The sequence below is a fragment of the Falco biarmicus genome, chromosome 1, assembly GCF_023638135.1.
Source record: "Falco biarmicus isolate bFalBia1 chromosome 1, bFalBia1.pri, whole genome shotgun sequence".
Taxonomy (NCBI): domain Eukaryota; kingdom Metazoa; phylum Chordata; class Aves; order Falconiformes; family Falconidae; genus Falco; species Falco biarmicus.
The window spans coordinates 26251499-26268770 of record NC_079288.1 but is presented as its reverse complement, the minus strand read 5'-3'; the positions used below and the strand labels follow the sequence as shown (position 1 = coordinate 26268770).

Below are 17272 nucleotides of genomic sequence, written 5' to 3'. Positions count from 1 at the left end.
ACCAGCAGCATTCAGAAACAAAAAAGTCCCTTGCCCTACAAAGATTTCATTTGTGGCAAAGGTGGAAACCTGCCAAATTGGTTCCACCCAGGCTAAATCAAGCCAAACAAAGGGAAAGAGAAATCTGCTGCAAAGATGCCCGAGAGCCTAGCAAGGAGCTATAAATGCAGCTATTCTGATTCTAGCCTCAGTGTGGTTAACCTGCACAGCATCTTCTTTCTACTTAAGGTAGCAAGCCAAAAAAGGCAATCAGTATGCAGCAGAACTAGTCTCTCTGTGCTTCTCACTGATGCAGGGAAACATGGATATAGTCCTGAGCCAGCTATTTCATTACTAAAGAAGAAAAAAAAAAAGTGCAGAGAGCTTGCCAGCATCTCTTTCTCCAACATACCAGTTCTTAATTTCTGTGGAACAAAAATCTGTTAGTCTCAGGTGAGCACCCTCTTGCATTTGCCTAGAATCCCCCCTCAACAGCAAATAGGACAGGTTTTGCATTGGTTTGGAATATCCCTGAGGCTCTACAGTGAAGGAGAATGTTGTACCATTTCGGCCCTTATTTCTTTGAAGAGGTGGATGGCACAGTCTTTTGGTAAACAAAAAGTAGCCCAGCATTCCCACTGAGGTCTGTCTGCCCTCATTTCCCAGTAGTGTTTCAGCAAATAGAAAGTGAGACAAAAAGCACATGATGAGGCAGAATGTACTACCAAGCTGTTTCCTCCAGGCTTCCATCCAAAAGGAGAGGTTATGGCAGAACAAATACTAGCACTCCACCACTGGTGACAACTCTTACTATCCCCTCCACCTGCAAGACTCTAAAGCCCTTCATACTGTAGTGGATACAGAGAAGGTAGCCCCTTGCCACCTGTTCAGTTACTTCCCCAGCCTTACAAAGGACAGCTACCTCCCCAGCCTCTCCTTGCTTGTTCTTTCTGTAAAAGACGGGATTAACTGACAAGGCTCAGAGGCTCAAAGACCATTCAAACTAAAAAATGAAACAGGGAATGGAGTGGCACAAGTGTTCCCAGAAGGATCTGTAGATGACTTGTGTCTAAGTGCCCTAAATATTCAGGGGACGGCAGCTCTGCAATGTTCTGCAAGACCGTGTATCAGTTTTGTAAGAATGGTTTATTGGAGTTCGGGTCAAACGCTTCTGTGAGATCAGCGCTTCTGATTAAATCCTGATGTTCAAAACTCAAAATACAGCCAAAGACAGAGTGACAGACTACAAGGGCATGTTGCCTAAGCAGGGCATGGAGAGGTGACAGCTTCCAACTGTTGCGCAGGCGTGGGGCAGGAATGCATACCTTTCTTGCGACACACTTTGCATCTGGCATTCTCTGCTGACATATCCCACTTGATACAGGCATCCAGCATCCCGAGCAGCACGTGCATACGGGAGAAGGTCTGGGCCTCACGGATTGCTGTCTTCCACTTCTCCATGGCTGAAGCAACCTGCAGACAGACCTAACAGCTTACAACGAAGCACAGGCACAGCTTGCTACAGTCTGAAGATGTTTTTATATCCTTTAGCTGGGGCCCTTAACCAAAGCTCAACTCTATATTTCTTTTCTTCTATACAGCCTCAGCAGTCCTATTTGTGGTTTATCCATAACCAGCCTCACTGGATCAGACAGTTTGTTCATAACAGTAGAGCCCTTTTGCATTTCACGGCCAGGCTGAAACAACCTATGTGAACTCCACTAAATTCCTGCTCTGAAAGTCTAACCCAAATAATCATCAGGCTAAGAAAATAAAAGGCAGAAACCTAGAACTGTAAAACACAGGATGAAAGTTCGGAGACAGCTGGCACCAGCACTGGAGCGTGGTGTGCTGGAGCGGCCTGTGCTGCCCTCCAGCGGGTACCGCAGACACCCAAGGCCACCGCAACACTCGGTCCTCCCGGTCCTCCACGCTGCTCAGCTGGCAGAGGGGACCGTGACATCAGCTACAGTCAGATTTGACAGGCAAAGCACCTGGAGCCCCAAATATGAAACCAGCTGTTTTCCTGAGACAAGATGGCCTCAGTGCACGTGAAATCCCCGAATTAGCTGCAAGTGAGGGTGAAAGCATTAAACCTGAGATTTGCATGAAGGCAACTGCTGGAGTCCGCACATAGCAAGCCTCATGTGAAATCTCAAACTCAGCTCTGGAGGTTTAGAAACAACGTTGTGGCAAATCGGAAATGCACCAGAACAGAGAAGTAATCCAGAGCCACTGCATGTTCAACTCCAACGTTAATCCTTTGCTTTACAACAATGAGGTGATGGCCTAGACATGACAGGGACATAATAGGACTCAAGTTAAATGTTCTTCTACCCCAGGAGAATGAGAAAACAAACAGTGAAGTGTCAGATGGGAAAATTTAAACTCTGCAGCTGACAGCAATTTGGGAGCCAAACAAAACCCAGGATTTTTGCAGAGTTGCACATTCTCCTCTGACTGAATTTGAGGAAGCACAGCATATATTAGATGCTTGGAAAAAAAACACAAGCTATTCTAAAATGCCAGCATCCTTGCTGCCATTGCTAGTGTGGAACCTGGAACCTGAGACATTCAAGACAAACGGAAACCTGCACAGCCTACTGTGGCAGATTACACAGCACTGTGCTATTTCTTTGCAGAACATTGTTGAGGTGCTTCACATACTGTGTAATTGATTTTCCAAGTAACTGTTCCATGGGTTTTGCTGTTAACACACTGGGTAACTGCTGGGCCAAGATAAATCTGCAAAAACTGTTGGCAAGTTTTGCTTAAGATCTTTCTCCTCAAGCCTGTGGAATTTAACAGATTTTTAGCCTTGCTTCCCAAGCATCATGAGACTATGGCATTTTAGCAGTACCATTATCAAGGGAGTTCAGACTGCCAACTAGGCAAAACAGGAGACTGAAAGAAGACTGAAAACAAAAATACTGAAGGAGAAGTCCTCAGTCACATTTCAACTTCAGTGACAGAAAATGTCTGCTTTGGTAAAGGTGGACAAACCTCCAGTTCGAAAGACTCCCCAGTTGGTATCCTAAGACGACAGAAATCCCCCTGAACAGCTGAAACTGCAGTTGCTTGGTTGTGAAGCTGGTCTTTGAGGTATTGTCTGCAGGTGAACTGACACCCTAGATTTCTCCCTTGCAAACACCACTGAAAGCCAGTGGCAGTGATGGATAATATACCAGTGTTCTTCACTATGCTCAGGTGGCTGTGCTGCAATCTCATGCTGCCAAGAGGTCACATAGTCCCTCTCCTGTTCTGGGATAGTCCAGAGCGGTACTGCCACTAGAAGTGGCAACATCTGCAGAAACAGAGATACAAGACTAATTTGCAGAAACAGCCATAAGCCAGGTCTACATCGCCGCCCAGCAGTATGCTCTCTAGCTATGTAGCTGAGCCAGCAGGAACCCTCAGTATAGACAATTATGTCAGCAAACGGGTGCTTATTAAGCCATAACTTGTTTCTCACAGGGAAAATGAGACATAACCATACCACAGGACTGCAAATTCACTTGTATAGTCTGTAAGTATATTAAGTGTGTTTTTCCAGTATGGCTATGCTGTATTTTACCTGCTTTCTCTCTCAGTGCAGTTCTGGCTCTAAAAGACTTCATAATTCTTGACCCATGCAAGAGATTTGTCTTTAAAAGCCTAGTCAGTCAGTTTTTTTTCAATGGATAACTATATCTAAGATCTGGGCTGCTCCTTCAAGGTCACCTATAAGGGTTTTCTGCTTTGGCAAAAAGAAAGCTCATTGTAGATAAACTGAGGCAAAAAAAAAACCCCAACCCCCAAAAAACCCCAAAACCACACACCCAAGAAACCAACCCCAAAATCCAACAAAAGTTGAACATTGCTTGTACTACCACAAGTGTCTAGAAAGCTCTAAGCCAGATATAAGAAAGCACTGAACCACTGCACCGCGTTAAATAAATGCTCCAGAGACATCAGCACAGGACAGAAGTTAGTGCTCTGGAGGGACATCTGCATGACTGCATACTCAGACTGGCAATACTTAAATCTGTAGCCATACACCTATAAGGCTCAGTTGTATAGCTAAGTATGCAGTCACATTAGACAAATTAGGTAATATTAGGAAAAAAAAAAAACAACTTATGATTTAAAGTACAGCAATATTCAGAAATCCTACTGTTCCAGCTGGTTTACAGAGGAGAAAGTACAAATCAGGCAGCTTCAGCCACACAGAGCACTTTGTCTAACTAGGTTGCTGTAGCTGAAAATTCTGCAATTGCTAGAATGAAGCACACTACGCAAGCCTGGCCTTACTGTAACAAATAATGCCTGGTAACCATGTTATTAAGAGAGACAGCAATGGTCTAAGGCAGAATGAAGAAACTAACCAACATTAGCGATCAAAATGGCTCAATTTTCAGGCAAATAAAAGCTTGGGTTTGAAACCTGATACAGCTTTAGCAATAGTAGGGAAGTGACCAGGGCTCAAATACAGAGCTCATGCTGCTAAATTACTATCCATTTAGATGTCATAGTAAATCTGATGTTACCCTTAAAGTATGCTTTACAAGTACAACCCTTATGGTTATAGCTATAAGACACATGATAGTAGGGCACGATATGGTATTGCTGTAGATGCAGGAAATGTGATGATCCAGACACTGTCTCAGACAGAACTGATTTTTACAGCTCTGTATTCTGCTGATAGCTTTTAGGATAAGGTAGCCTTCCATTCCCTTTGCACTAAGGACTCAAAGACTCAGAGTTAACAAAGTTGAAACACTCAGGACAACTGGGAAATTGAAAATTTCTAGTGTCTATCCAAATATCTTGCTAACATGGCAATGCCACAGCATAGCAAAGACTTGATGTTCAGCATACAGTGAGATGTTAAAAAAAACCAAACCACCACACAAAAAAACAAAACAAAAACCTAAACCACACCCCAGAAAACCCACACCCAGAACCAGTCAAGCACCTAGGACTTCGGTTTTTAAGTTGGCAATTTCAAATGCTTCTGTTGTTCCAATCCTGATCTTGCTAGTTCTGCTGAAATATCAATCAGGGCAGGGGACTTGGGGGGGGCAGTGGGGAAAGTCTTGTCATGAGGCACTAATGGCTCATTCAACTTAAAGAGCATAGAAACCACCCCTGCACATTATCCCTCTTAGGATGACACACTGGTACAGCTCAACTGCCTGCAGGACCCTACCAAATCCTCCACAGCCCTTCTCCATCCCATCTGAACTTTGATTTGGAAGGCTATGTACTCAGCCCCACAATACCACTTCTCTACTTCAGGCACATATGGTGTGTTTCCTCAGATGTCCAGGCAAGCTGTGTGCAATCCACAGTTTGTCATCTTCTATGGGTGTCTCCATGCATATGATGGCTAGTGTCTCTTCCTGCACAACACTGATATTTACCTGAACTTAACTCCCATAAAGGAGAGACACGCTGAGGTTTTGGTGACTGCAAGGATCAAAGGCATTAAGCCACCATCAATCCTCTCTTGACAGATACAACTCCTGTTGTGTAAAAATGCTCCATAATATGCTTTTATTAAAGTACCCAATTTATACTTGAAGGAAGTCAAACATTATTTCCTGTCCACAGAAAGAATTACTGTAATTCCTCAGCACAATTTTCATTTTGCCAATACCTTTACTCTTCAATATAGTCAGGGAACACCCGGCCGTAAAAACAACAAACCCACTGCACTCCAAACTTGGAATGAGGAGAAGCTGTTCAGGATTTAGTACCCGATGAAGCTTATTGTCCTTGCTCAAAGAGCGGTACTACGAGACTGAAACAGAGCCCTGAAGTGAGCAATACCTTAGCTTCTTCTGCCATTTTCTTGTCTTCATCTATCTCCTCAGCCTTGGCAATATAGTCCTCTCCTTGGTTCCTTCTCTTCTGCTTGGGGGCCATGAAACCTTGCAGAAACTTCTTAACAACGCCAGCCTGGAGTGCTATCACACACTCTCCAAAATCCTTCAGGCTCTCTAGTGAGTATACCTGTTAGGAAGAGCATACGATCACATAACAGTTGGATGTTACTCTGTGCTGGTTTAGGTGGGTCTGCCCTGCAAATTGATACATATGAACACTGCATTAATTATCACATCTACCGTATTTGGTTATGGAATCAGCATATTGCTGTTGGTTCTGCTAGTTCATACCTAGCTGATGATCATGCATAGCACTGTTCAGAAAAAAACATCACGCCTTCAAAAAAAACAAAGAACCCCACACGAAAAATCCCAAATCCATCATGACCAAGCACTAAACTGTTCTTCCGCTCCTTCAGTGACTTCACTTTTCCCCTCCTCTTAATACTTATGGTCTCATCTACACAGGGAAGTCTCTGCAGTGACTCCGGGTGCAGCTAAACCAGAGCTTTAACCATTCCAAGCCAATGTCACTTGGTAGGGGGAGCACGCGCTAGTCACAAGAGTGTGTACTCTATCCATATGAGGCACATTTATCCCCCCCCTAAAGACACTCAGTGCACCAGTAACACTCATCTGAGTTAGGCTGAACTAGCCAGAGCACTAAAACCGCATATTTTGGTTTACTGCACAGTAACCTCCTTGTGCTCACATACCCATGAACACCCTTTAGGTCCTGGAACAGGGATACAATCATTACCCCGAGCCTAAAGTGGTTTGAATTTATAAAAAAAAAAAACCAAAACAACCAAAAAGTATCCAACACTCCAAAATGGGAAACTGCTGTCTCAACAAGATATGCTGGCTCTGAAGAAGTTACAAAGAGTTCTGCTGATGCTCCATGAGGAAGTATACCACCAGACGAAGGAAAAAGGACAGTTTAACAGCTGCGCAGGACACCTAGCTCCAACATTATGATACACCTACACTAAAAGGACCTCAAGCCAGCATCTTCGTAACATTGAAATACTAGTTTAGAAAGAGAGGACACATGAGAAAATTGTCTGGGGAAAACAAAAGACTCAAGACCTACAGAAAGTATCAGCTTGTGCTTGATTTGCTCAGTACTACATTGCTGATTACTTACTCTTGCTTCATATTCTGGTGTCACATCAACATATCCCAGGCCTCCTTTTTGCAGCCGAGTTGCAACCTCAATTAGATCACTTCGGAGGTAGTTCAGCAGTTCCTGGTTGCCATCACAGGATTTGAGGCCCAGGTTCTGTTTCCGAGCCAAATGGATAGAGTGCACGATGTCCTGATACCTGGAAAATCAAAACCAACCTCTGAATACATGCAGGCCACAGCCCCATGAGCCGTGCAGGCACTGGAGCAACAATGCTATCCATCATGATCTCCATGCTCCACCAGTGCAGAATAGTCCTTGAAAGATGCTTGAAAGCACGTGGCAGTTCTGGCTCTGAGTGAAACAGCACTGCCTTTGTTTCCAGTTGCAAGGAGCTACTCAAAGACTGACAGAACCTCTTCACAGCTTAGAGCATTATTTAACAAGAACCTGCAGTTACTGCCTAAGAAAAACAGCAGTTTCTCATCCTTAATATCCTTCCCTCTTCAGCACAGGCATGATCAAACAAAGCACAGAATGCTGCTCCAGGAATGGAACGGCTTTGTGACAAGGATACACTTTGACTTTGAGAAGACACACTAAAAAAAAAAAAAAAAAAAAAAAAAAAAAAGAGCAGGCTCACTTTTTCTCCAAACGCTCCTTTAACTGGCTTTCTCTTACTCCTTGTGGGTGCAGGCAACTCAGCAGCTCATCCAAATCCCTCTGACTGTCACAAAGAAACCTGAAAGATACAACATGCACCAACATCAGCTAATGTCTTGCCACAGAGACACAATTCCTTCTTCTAAATAGTTCATTATTATTAGTGGGCAGGGATGACAAATAACCTATAACCCAACCCCATGGTGCAAGGTGGATCACTTCCAGTAATGCTGGCATAAGCATTCTGACTCAGATTGGCCTTGTTTCAAGGTCCCCAGGTGTAGCCAATTCCAAGGGAAAAAAACCCAAACACACCACAGAACTGATTTATAGGTTTTTCCCCATTAAATTTATTAAAACATTGGCATTTGAATTTAGTCATGTACCCCAGGGATTAGATTCACTAAGTTGCAGTCCGTTTAAGTAATCTGAACGTCATTTTAGATGCACTAGAAAAGATTAACATGCTATGCACTGCATAGCATGGCAATTTAATCACTCCTTCTGCAGAGTCTTCAACTTCTTTCATTAACCCAAGTCGTCCCTAGATTAACAAAGGGTATGTCCTAGCTTATATCACAACTGCTGATGTAGATTTGTGACTGTGAAGGCTGTATCCTCTGCAAGTGCTGGAGTCTTCCTTTCCAAGCAGCTCACCTTAACTTGAAAGCTGAAATGCAGTATGTGAAAACCATATTCATTAGCTTAATTTAAACCTTTCTGCTCAAAAAGTCCTTCAGGACAGGAATCATAATCAGCAGTTAGCTGAATCTAAAAGAGGAAAAATTTTGCAGAGTTCTCTGCATAAGGAATTCTCTCTGCAGTTCCAGAGTACAATCAAGTTTTAATGCTGGGTTGTAGATTTAAACTGGCTTTAAGACAGCCTGAAATTCTGCTCTTTTCCAACTCTATTCTAGGGTGCCATGGAGCCTCCTCACCTGACGGAGGCAGGGATTCAATTTGAACTTCAGAGCTCATTTACAGAAAATAAAACTAATCACTTATCTTCTAGAAGAGGATTGCTCCTTAGAAGAGGGAAGTGAAAGACTAGCAAAATCAACCTTACATGGAAACAACTGCAAAGGACCACTATGTGATCCTCACCAGCCACAGAGAAGACTCTGTATCTAATTTTTCTTCTTGGGCATAAGCTCAGATGTGCCAAGCAACAACTAGAGAAAGATGCTGTTCTGGCTTCTCTTGGAATAATAGTATCTGCAATGCTTATTTTTCTGGCAGAAATATTTAGTAAAGAACATATCTGAAAAGAAAATATTTCAGAGTTCTAGTATTTTCCTATTAGGGGAACAGCCTCACAATTCGCATTCAGTTAGTAAATTAATTACTCTAATAAAATACAGGATTGATTGTTTAAAAATGGAAGAAAAACAGTTTCTTGCCAGTCACCTGCTTCAGTATACTCCAACCCTGCAGAGCATCCTCACTTTGCATACTGAGATCAGATCTTTTGGCCACCACTATCCTTTGCACACCCTCCCTGAGAGAAACAGGACAGAGCAGCTCCAAATATCCTTCACTCCCTAGAGCCTAGTAAAGGCAATTTAAAAGTAGTAGTGACTAAAGCTTGGTCATGGGTTCCAACAGGCATTCACAAACCTGTTACAATATAACTTGTGTCTTTTTCCTATAGATGCCACTTACAGTGAATAATTAGTATTCCAACATTCACTGGAAGGTCTACAGACAGACTACTGCAAGGACTATCATTTTTAAGTCTACTGGACTTCTGCTAAATAAAATTTCCTCTAGAATATTTGGTATCAAATTGCTTCCAAACCCTTGGGGCAAATTTTGGGATTGGTCCAAAACCATATCTCATTATGAAGAATCTGTCACAATATGGGAATGGCATAAATTAATCTTCAAAACAGTTGCCCTGCAGAGGACTGTTTCTCAGTCATGTTGAGAAGGCTGCCTAGGTCATGATGAAACATCAGCCACTGCTGGCAATATACCACAGGATCCGGCTGGGAAAAATACCTGAGAAGACCATGCCTGAGCTTTCCTGGCTTTGCCCCATGGCTGCAAATCTAAGGGAGGAAATTCCCTATACATTTGTCTTACTGTAAAAATGAAAGGGCACTGGAAACAGCATATGGCACTTGTATTCTCCAGTGTTACGTGGCTTTGGGAAAGAAAACACAGGCTGCTGGCAAGCGTGAGAAAGCAGGTATTGTCCTTGTAAGAAAGCTAGGGTTAAGCCCTGGCACAACTTTGTTCCTGCTGAAAAAGGAAATGGGACCAGGAAGGGAGAACATCTACAAGAGGTACTTGAGCCTTCCCAATTTGCCCTGAGCAAGAACCAGGATTTCTGGGAGGGGGAACTGTTCTGCATGAGCTTGAACTCAAACATGCAAAATAAAAACACATCAAAGAGGCACCTGTGTTAGTTTGATTGGTGACACCTCGCTGCTCTATGCAGCCACAGCTCCTGGTTCTCAACTCAGCTCCATGCACTTCCTACTACCTGAAGGAACCACCTCCAACTAGGGCTCAACCAGCACAAGGCATGGAGCACAGACATGGTAAGAAAGCGCTGGCATTTTAAACAGGGAGGCAATAGGGCTATGAGCTTGTGGGTCTTGATAAGAGGGAGGGGAAGGCAATTGGTGCCCTCCTTGTGGCCTGACACAGAGCTTAACACCACAATCCAAAGTGATGGGAAAGATGCCTTTGGGAGAGTCAAGACCAGATGGAGGTCTTCAAACTGACCTGAAAGGCAGAAATCCTGACTGGGGTAAGGGCTTCCTGCATCTGTAAATAACAGCCTAAATTTTTTTTCCTTACATTCCTGGCAGCACAAGCCAGCAGAGTGGTCAGCAATAAAACCAGAAAGGACATATGGCACAAGCATCAAGTCAAAAGGAGCTCCCATATTCACTCAGGCTGAATACTCCTACCTGTTCTCAGGCTACAGGCTGCAAGAGACAGAGGAAGGTATAAAACCTAGACTGCAGACTAGGGAATGAAGAAATCAAGAGGATAACGTCTAAAGGAGCCCAGGATCAGTACCTGCTCTGGAGGGATGGTGGAAACAGGGGAACTCCCATCTGTAGAATATAGGCGTGAGAATGGAGTCTGTCAGCACCCACTCATGGTTAACTCAAATGGTCTGCTGAGGGGACCCGCCATATCATGGTGTATTCCTAATAGATGAAGAACAATGGGAGTTACTCTGCAGAGATGCCAGTGTTTCCAAAATTCAACTGCTTTCTGACCAGGATGAGTAAGAAGTCTCCTGCGTACTATTATACTGCAAAGGTTGTGATTAACCTGTGGTTCTTGCAGGAAAGACCAGTATGTGTACAGCTCGTGAAGCACTACGGTATGGACAAAAGACTTTTTCAGGGACCATGTGCCCAGAAGCTTTAAACAGGGAGATTTTTTTAAATAAGCATCAACATCAGTGAAAGTGGTACACAGTGTTAGAAGTGGGACTGGTCCATCTGTCCAGAGAAGACAGAAATAACCAAGCATTTACAATTCTGAATGAGAACAATGATTCAAACTCTGCACTTTCAGAACAGAACACTACGACCTCTTCTTTTTGTGGACAAAGTACTGAAGGCAGAAACCACTTCTGTGAGATACTGTTTCTATAGCTCTTGGTAGAGGTATGGCATCTATTTTCTTCCCTTATCAATGCCCTACCAGCTCCCATCCTCAAGCAGAAAAGGGGCAGGGCTGTGAAATACAACTATTCACAGAGTTAATTTGGTGCTCATTCCAATGTCTCATCACTCTAGAGTATAAAAGGGTAAAGCTAAAGATGTTCTATGTGCACTGTGAGGCTACTCTCAATCCCATGTTAGATGGTACTACTAGGAAAAAGAGACTAATAGCAGAGTTAAAGAACGCAAAGAAATGAAACTTTCTATGCACTACATACTAACATGAGTTACAGCCGAACAAGTCCTTGTATCCAAACAACAGGGGGTGTAGATAAGCCAGGGCTTCAGTGTGGTCTCAGGGTTCCTCAGGGTGTGTAAGGACAATGGGCAAAAAGTAGCCAAGGAGGAGACACTTCCGTAACTGTCTATGCTCATGGGAGTCCTTGAGTTTGGAGAGATCAATGGCAAAGGCCACAGAGGAAAATACAGTAACACAAATATAGATTTCCTCAGAGGGAAGTTCTAGTTACTGGCTGTCCCCTGAAATACAGCTCTCAGGTGGTCAATTCTCTTTTTGTAGAAGGTTACCTGTCAGGTGACAACTGTCAGATAGGTACTTAGCAAACAGGCTCTTTGCCGTTCGAGAGCTTTAAAGGAAAGTCTTTCAGCTGAGGAAGCTTATTGCTTATCTGCAGAAATGGCTTTAGGTGGCCCTGTCAGTTAGGAGAAAGTCATGCAGACAGCACAGAAGAACACTAAGTTAGAAGAGGTTACGTTTTCTCTGAAAAGCTGCCATTGTGCTCCCTGCTTACTTTAAGGGCATGGAGGCCTGCATCTGACTCAGATCTTCCATTTGCATTGCTTTACCTCGACATCCCGACACCGTCAGCCTGCCTGGTGGAACAATGCACACAGGCATGATATTCTCAGTAAAAAAAAAAAAAAAAAAAAAAAAAATCAGCAAGTGATAGCAGTCTTTCCTAGCAGGTACCAAAAAGGACAGAAATCAAAAACATAGTGGCCTAAGAGCCAGGCAAGAAAAAAACCCCAACCAACAAATCACACTCAGTTTAATATCTTATTTCTGAGTGGCAAAAGGGCAGAGCAGGCATGCAGTGACATGTCTTCAACCTGCCTCTACAGATTTTAACATCTGCTGGTTTGAGGACTTCCTTGTATGCCAGGACAAGAACCTTTGTGCTGAACACTCCCCAGTGAACCTCTCTTCCAGCGGTTTGTCTAACTGGTGCTTTGAACAGGTACAAATTTGAAGGTCCACAGCAGCTGGTAGCAGTGAGTTACCTATTATCAGCTGCACGATCCTTAGTAGTACTTTCCTCTCTATTTCAAAACTGCTATTTGCTACTTTTATTTCCCAAACCTTTTTTCTGTATCAAAAGAAAATCCTCTTTATTTAGGAGACTTCCCCACTGTCCTCTAGCATTACTCTCCATCTCTTTGCTGAACATACAAATTAAAGAGTATTTCTGTGATTTGTTTCCTATTTCTTAGCCAATTATTCACTCATGAGAAGAGCAGCACTCTCACCCTAAGGCAGGCCCTGTAACAACAGATCTTGTGAAGCAAAATTGTTCCCTCAAGGAAAAAAAAAAAATAATTTTTGCCCTTAGTTTGTACTTTGGTTTATCATTATTTCCTTCATTTAGGCTCCACCACAGTTTGTAAGTAGGCCTTCCTACTTGTAATAGCTTCCTTAATCTGATGTGAACCATACTGAGAATGCTTTGTTACTATCGCTGCCATTTTGTTTCTGAGTTTCCTCAAACCCTTTTTTCAAAGGTAAGAGGCAGCACTTGCTTTGACCATCTAGTATGGAAACTTTAAGGCAACGTCTTTGAAAGCACTTTAGGCTTTTGGCTGCCACTTTAAGCTTTTTTAATTTTAACAAGCTTCTTAATTCTTTTTATTGCGCTTTAAGAAAAAGAAAGAAAAGAAAAAAGAATACTGCATATTATGGTCACTTCATACGAAGCAGCTCTTAATAACAGAATTCAGTCCTGAGAGCGTACAGGACTGGTTCAAAGAGCTGCCTCGCCTGGGCCATGACTAGTTTCTCTGTAAAGCACTCCTGCCTTTGCAACCATCTGATCTCCCTCAGCACGTCTCCGAGTGCTGCCAAACTGATTGAGCAATTCAACACTGTAATATCAAATACTTTTTCAAGTTTGGCTTGGAACAACAAGTTACAGGGACTCTGTGTTACTTAAGTCATCTGTTTTGGCTCAATGTTGTCTTCAGTTCACAGCAATATGCACTACTAATTTAAACTAATGTTTTCCTTATATAAAGTTGTCCTACTGGAAACACATCTTGCCATCTTTGCTAAATGAAGATCAAGTATTAGAAGAGGCAGTTAAAGAGCAGAGAGGACTTTCCTGTGGACCATACTGTCTTCTACAACCTCCTGTTGAGCACCCATTCCCTAGGAAAGCCCAATTGCTTGAATTTTGGCCATATGACAAGATATGCAAAGGCCTACACTGAGAAAGGGGTGGAAATCTGCCGTGGCAATACTGGACAGAGTGGAGGCATGCACAGGAAACTCTGCTGTCTCCTATGACCTGCTAGCAAAGAAAGAGAAGGGGTAGAGCAATACAAAGAAAGAGTCTGCACTCAGTTCTGCTGGTTCAGATGAATTAAGACATTCACACATTTCAGTCTGACAGTTCCTGGTGGGGGAGCAGGAACATCTTTACTAAAGTAGTTCTAACTTGCAGCGGTGGAACTATGCTTTGGAGCTAAGGTCACAACTGGTGATGTTTATCAAAGACCAAGTAACCCCACTTTGTGGGTCAGCAGTGGAAGTTCTGGAGAAAAGTCACTGCTATTAGGGGAGCTGCAAGAGCAAGTATTTTGTGACAGTTGCTTCCCAGGGTTATCTAAATAAATAAATAAATAAATAAATATGCAGAGTCCTTTGCAATCTGTTTAGTAGGTAAAGCTGTAGCCAGTATTTTCTGGCATGGGGACACTGCTTACCACATAGGGCAACAGCCTACGCAGATTTTCTTTAAAGGTAAAAGACATTGGTAGGGCAAATTATTGGAGCAGGTCACAGTCAAGCATGCTCAAAGGTAGAAATGTTTAGATTTGATTCACTTAGACACATTGGTGGCTAATTCTTGGCATTGGGAATCACTAAAAGGGGTAGCAGTCTGTCAACATGGAAGAACAGTTTGCTAAGCTATAATTATCATTAGCGACGAAAATCAGTTCCATGGTACGGTGCTATAGGAGAACAAATGGACACCACTACAGTCTGCTGTGAAGCCCAGGAAGAAGCCACTGACAAGGAGCTGGGGAATGGCTCTGCATGTCTCACATAGTACAAGAACACACAGGATAGAGGCCTGTCTCCAAAGATCTCAGTGAAAACTTAAATTGCATGTGCTCAAGAACCCCATGTGCCACAATTCAGGTCTGCCAAGATGAACCATGAAAGAAATCCTAGACACGCTTAGCTAGGTCACTGCTTCCCTCTTTTTTTTTTTTTAAAGTAGTGCTTACCAATGCTGAAAAAAGCACACAAATTATTGTAAATTAACAGTTCTTCTGAATATAAAATATTTAAAAAGCAATACAACAAAATATCATTTTACCAGTTTAATTTATAGCGGCTTTTAAGTCTGACTGATTATAATGGTTCCACTGGCTTTTGGACTGGCTGCCCTATTAGCAATTCACTACCAGTAATTAACCAGTAACAGAGGCCTGGAGACTGCTGAACTAATCAAACTGTTAAGTACCGAAAGAGTAATAGATATATAGTAGGGTTTATCCAAAGAAATCTGTCTATGCCTAGTTTCCTCGACCTCTACGCTTTGAGTACTTTGCAGCTATAAAAACATGTGTTACCATAAGTTCTGTCCCTGCTTGGGTGCAGTGGTCTCTGCAGGAAGGGGTGCAGCACGCACAGACCGGTGAAGCTTGCTGGCTCTGCCATCAGTGGCTGTGCTCCTCCGCTTGTCTGTAAAAGAAAAGCACGAGCTCAAGTGTTTTCTCATTCATCTTCCTCCTCAGTAAGCATTTTTATTTTGCAAAAACTAATCTTTCTCCAGGTGTTTATATTCAGCATTTAGGCCAGCAATACATTTGTCAGGGAAAACTAATCCATTACTAGCTTGCTAAAGCTCACAATACATGCATTTATAGAAATACAAAACCATGTAATGGACTTTTAACAAAATTACTACATCATAAAGCACATACATAAAATTAAGAAAAGCGTTCCCAATATTCAAATACATTAAACTAGTTTCACTTTTTAGCTACATACTGACACAGTACTTTTAGAACTGAATGAGTTTAAATAGTTTGTATTTCTGCATCTTAGACAACAGTCTAACATGAATTTAAACCTTTGCTTATTTAAGCCTTTGCTTGTTAAGTTTCAAAAGGAATCTCCTGAAATCTTGCACACTAGCTGGGTAAACACACAGGCAGCAGTTGAGAAACTAATACAGCTGGAAGCAAGCTGGTGTACAGGAACATGACTGGTCAATATCTGAAAAAGTTCACATAAGAAAATATACCCATTGAGGGCCACTGCATGATACCACCTCCAGCTCAACAGGTCACCATGACACAGATGGCTGGAAAGTTACATTCTGGATGAAGTATCTCACTGTAGGTTTGCCCTGTTCCATTCTTTCACAGATGTCTACTCTGCCCATTGTCTAAAACAAACCACCACCAGGTGGGGGCTCTCTGATCATAGCCTCACACCGAGCATTGCTGTAGACAAGGTGCAGCGCCAGCCTACGACGTTTCAGAAGCAAGAAAATACAACGTTTCAGAAGCAAGAAAAGATCAGGACTGACACTGCAACCACAGTCAGATGATAGCATGCTCTTCTGTACCAAGAGCTATTTCCACATAGAAGTATTTCCTTCCCCACAGCCTGATTTTTGTGTATGTGCAAGTTCTGCCTGCAAGGCTCCACCATCCAGGCTCCAAGTCAACCAGGCAAAACTACAGAGGAAGCATTAGAACTTCAGCTAGTTGTTGCACCTCACCTGCCTATTCAGTACAAGGTGAATGGCAAGCTCGGAGGACGTGCCGAAACGGCCTCAATCAGCAAAGCTATAGGTATCAAGACTGTCCTGCTTGATACTATTTCACAGGTTAATCTGAGAGTCTTGCCACTGGTGGAAGCATGATGGATACCCTCACTCTGCAGCACACAACTACTTGTCCAAGAAATGTGGCACGCTGCAGCTTGGCAGGTTCAGAGTCAGCCAGAGAGGTATTAGCCCACAACTGACATGATGCAGTACACTGCAGGCAGTCTGACATCCTGCAGCAGCAGGAAGGAGATCACCATGAGCAGACATCTACTGTGTGCAGGTTTCTAGAGCTTACAGAAGGCTTAAATCAAGAGCATCCTCATGAAAACACTCAAGACTAGACAGTTTCTCTCTCACAGTCACAAATCCATTCTAACAATCACACAGCAACAAAGGAAATACCCACAATGAAACAGGCTGATCATACCTCCTGGGTTGTAGTCCCTTCTAAAATCTTCTTTTTTCTGATGGGGAAGGACGAATCTGTAGTCTATACTGTCATGTACCCAGCCTTTCTCAATGAACAAGCCAGGAACCTCATCTGAAAACAGCCAGTACCTGTAGGAAACACACATGTTAACACGTACCTGTCTCCTCTTCTGCCTAGTTACATACTCCCACTTTTATTTGCATAGAGCAGAGAAGCATCTGTGTGCTTGACTCAAAAACCTGAAAGTATGTATATCTTTATATTAGCAGTTGAGAAATAGGAAAAGCTTTTACTAGAATCCATTCTAAGAGCATTCCTGTGCAACAAACATGAAAAAAAATTAGGTTCTTGAGCACTGGATGCAAGAACTTGAAGCTCCACTGGCTAGTGGATTCTGACCTCCACAAGAAGGCCTCAAAAAGCCAGCCATGTAAACCCAGTGAAGGCCATCACACTCTACCTACACAAGCTTCTCCTCCGCTTTCCTC

General features: G+C 42.9%; 1 protein-coding gene across 3 annotated transcripts in view; it reads right to left on the bottom strand.

The window, feature by feature from the left end:
• The window catches only part of BAZ1B (bromodomain adjacent to zinc finger domain 1B), a 50516-nt gene that overhangs the window by 9367 nt on the left and 23877 nt on the right, over nucleotides 1-17272 (bottom strand). For all 3 annotated transcript variants that reach the window (XM_056327195.1, XM_056327183.1, XM_056327189.1), the window contains exons 9-14: nucleotides 16782-16912; nucleotides 15144-15255; nucleotides 7616-7714; nucleotides 6994-7171; nucleotides 5791-5973; nucleotides 1305-1452 (exon numbers count right to left, since the gene is read on the bottom strand). In XM_056327195.1, the coding sequence (XP_056183170.1) occupies nucleotides 1305-1452; nucleotides 5791-5973; nucleotides 6994-7171; nucleotides 7616-7714; nucleotides 15144-15255; nucleotides 16782-16912 (851 nt within the window). The remainder of the gene's footprint in view (nucleotides 1-1304; nucleotides 1453-5790; nucleotides 5974-6993; nucleotides 7172-7615; nucleotides 7715-15143; nucleotides 15256-16781; nucleotides 16913-17272) is intronic.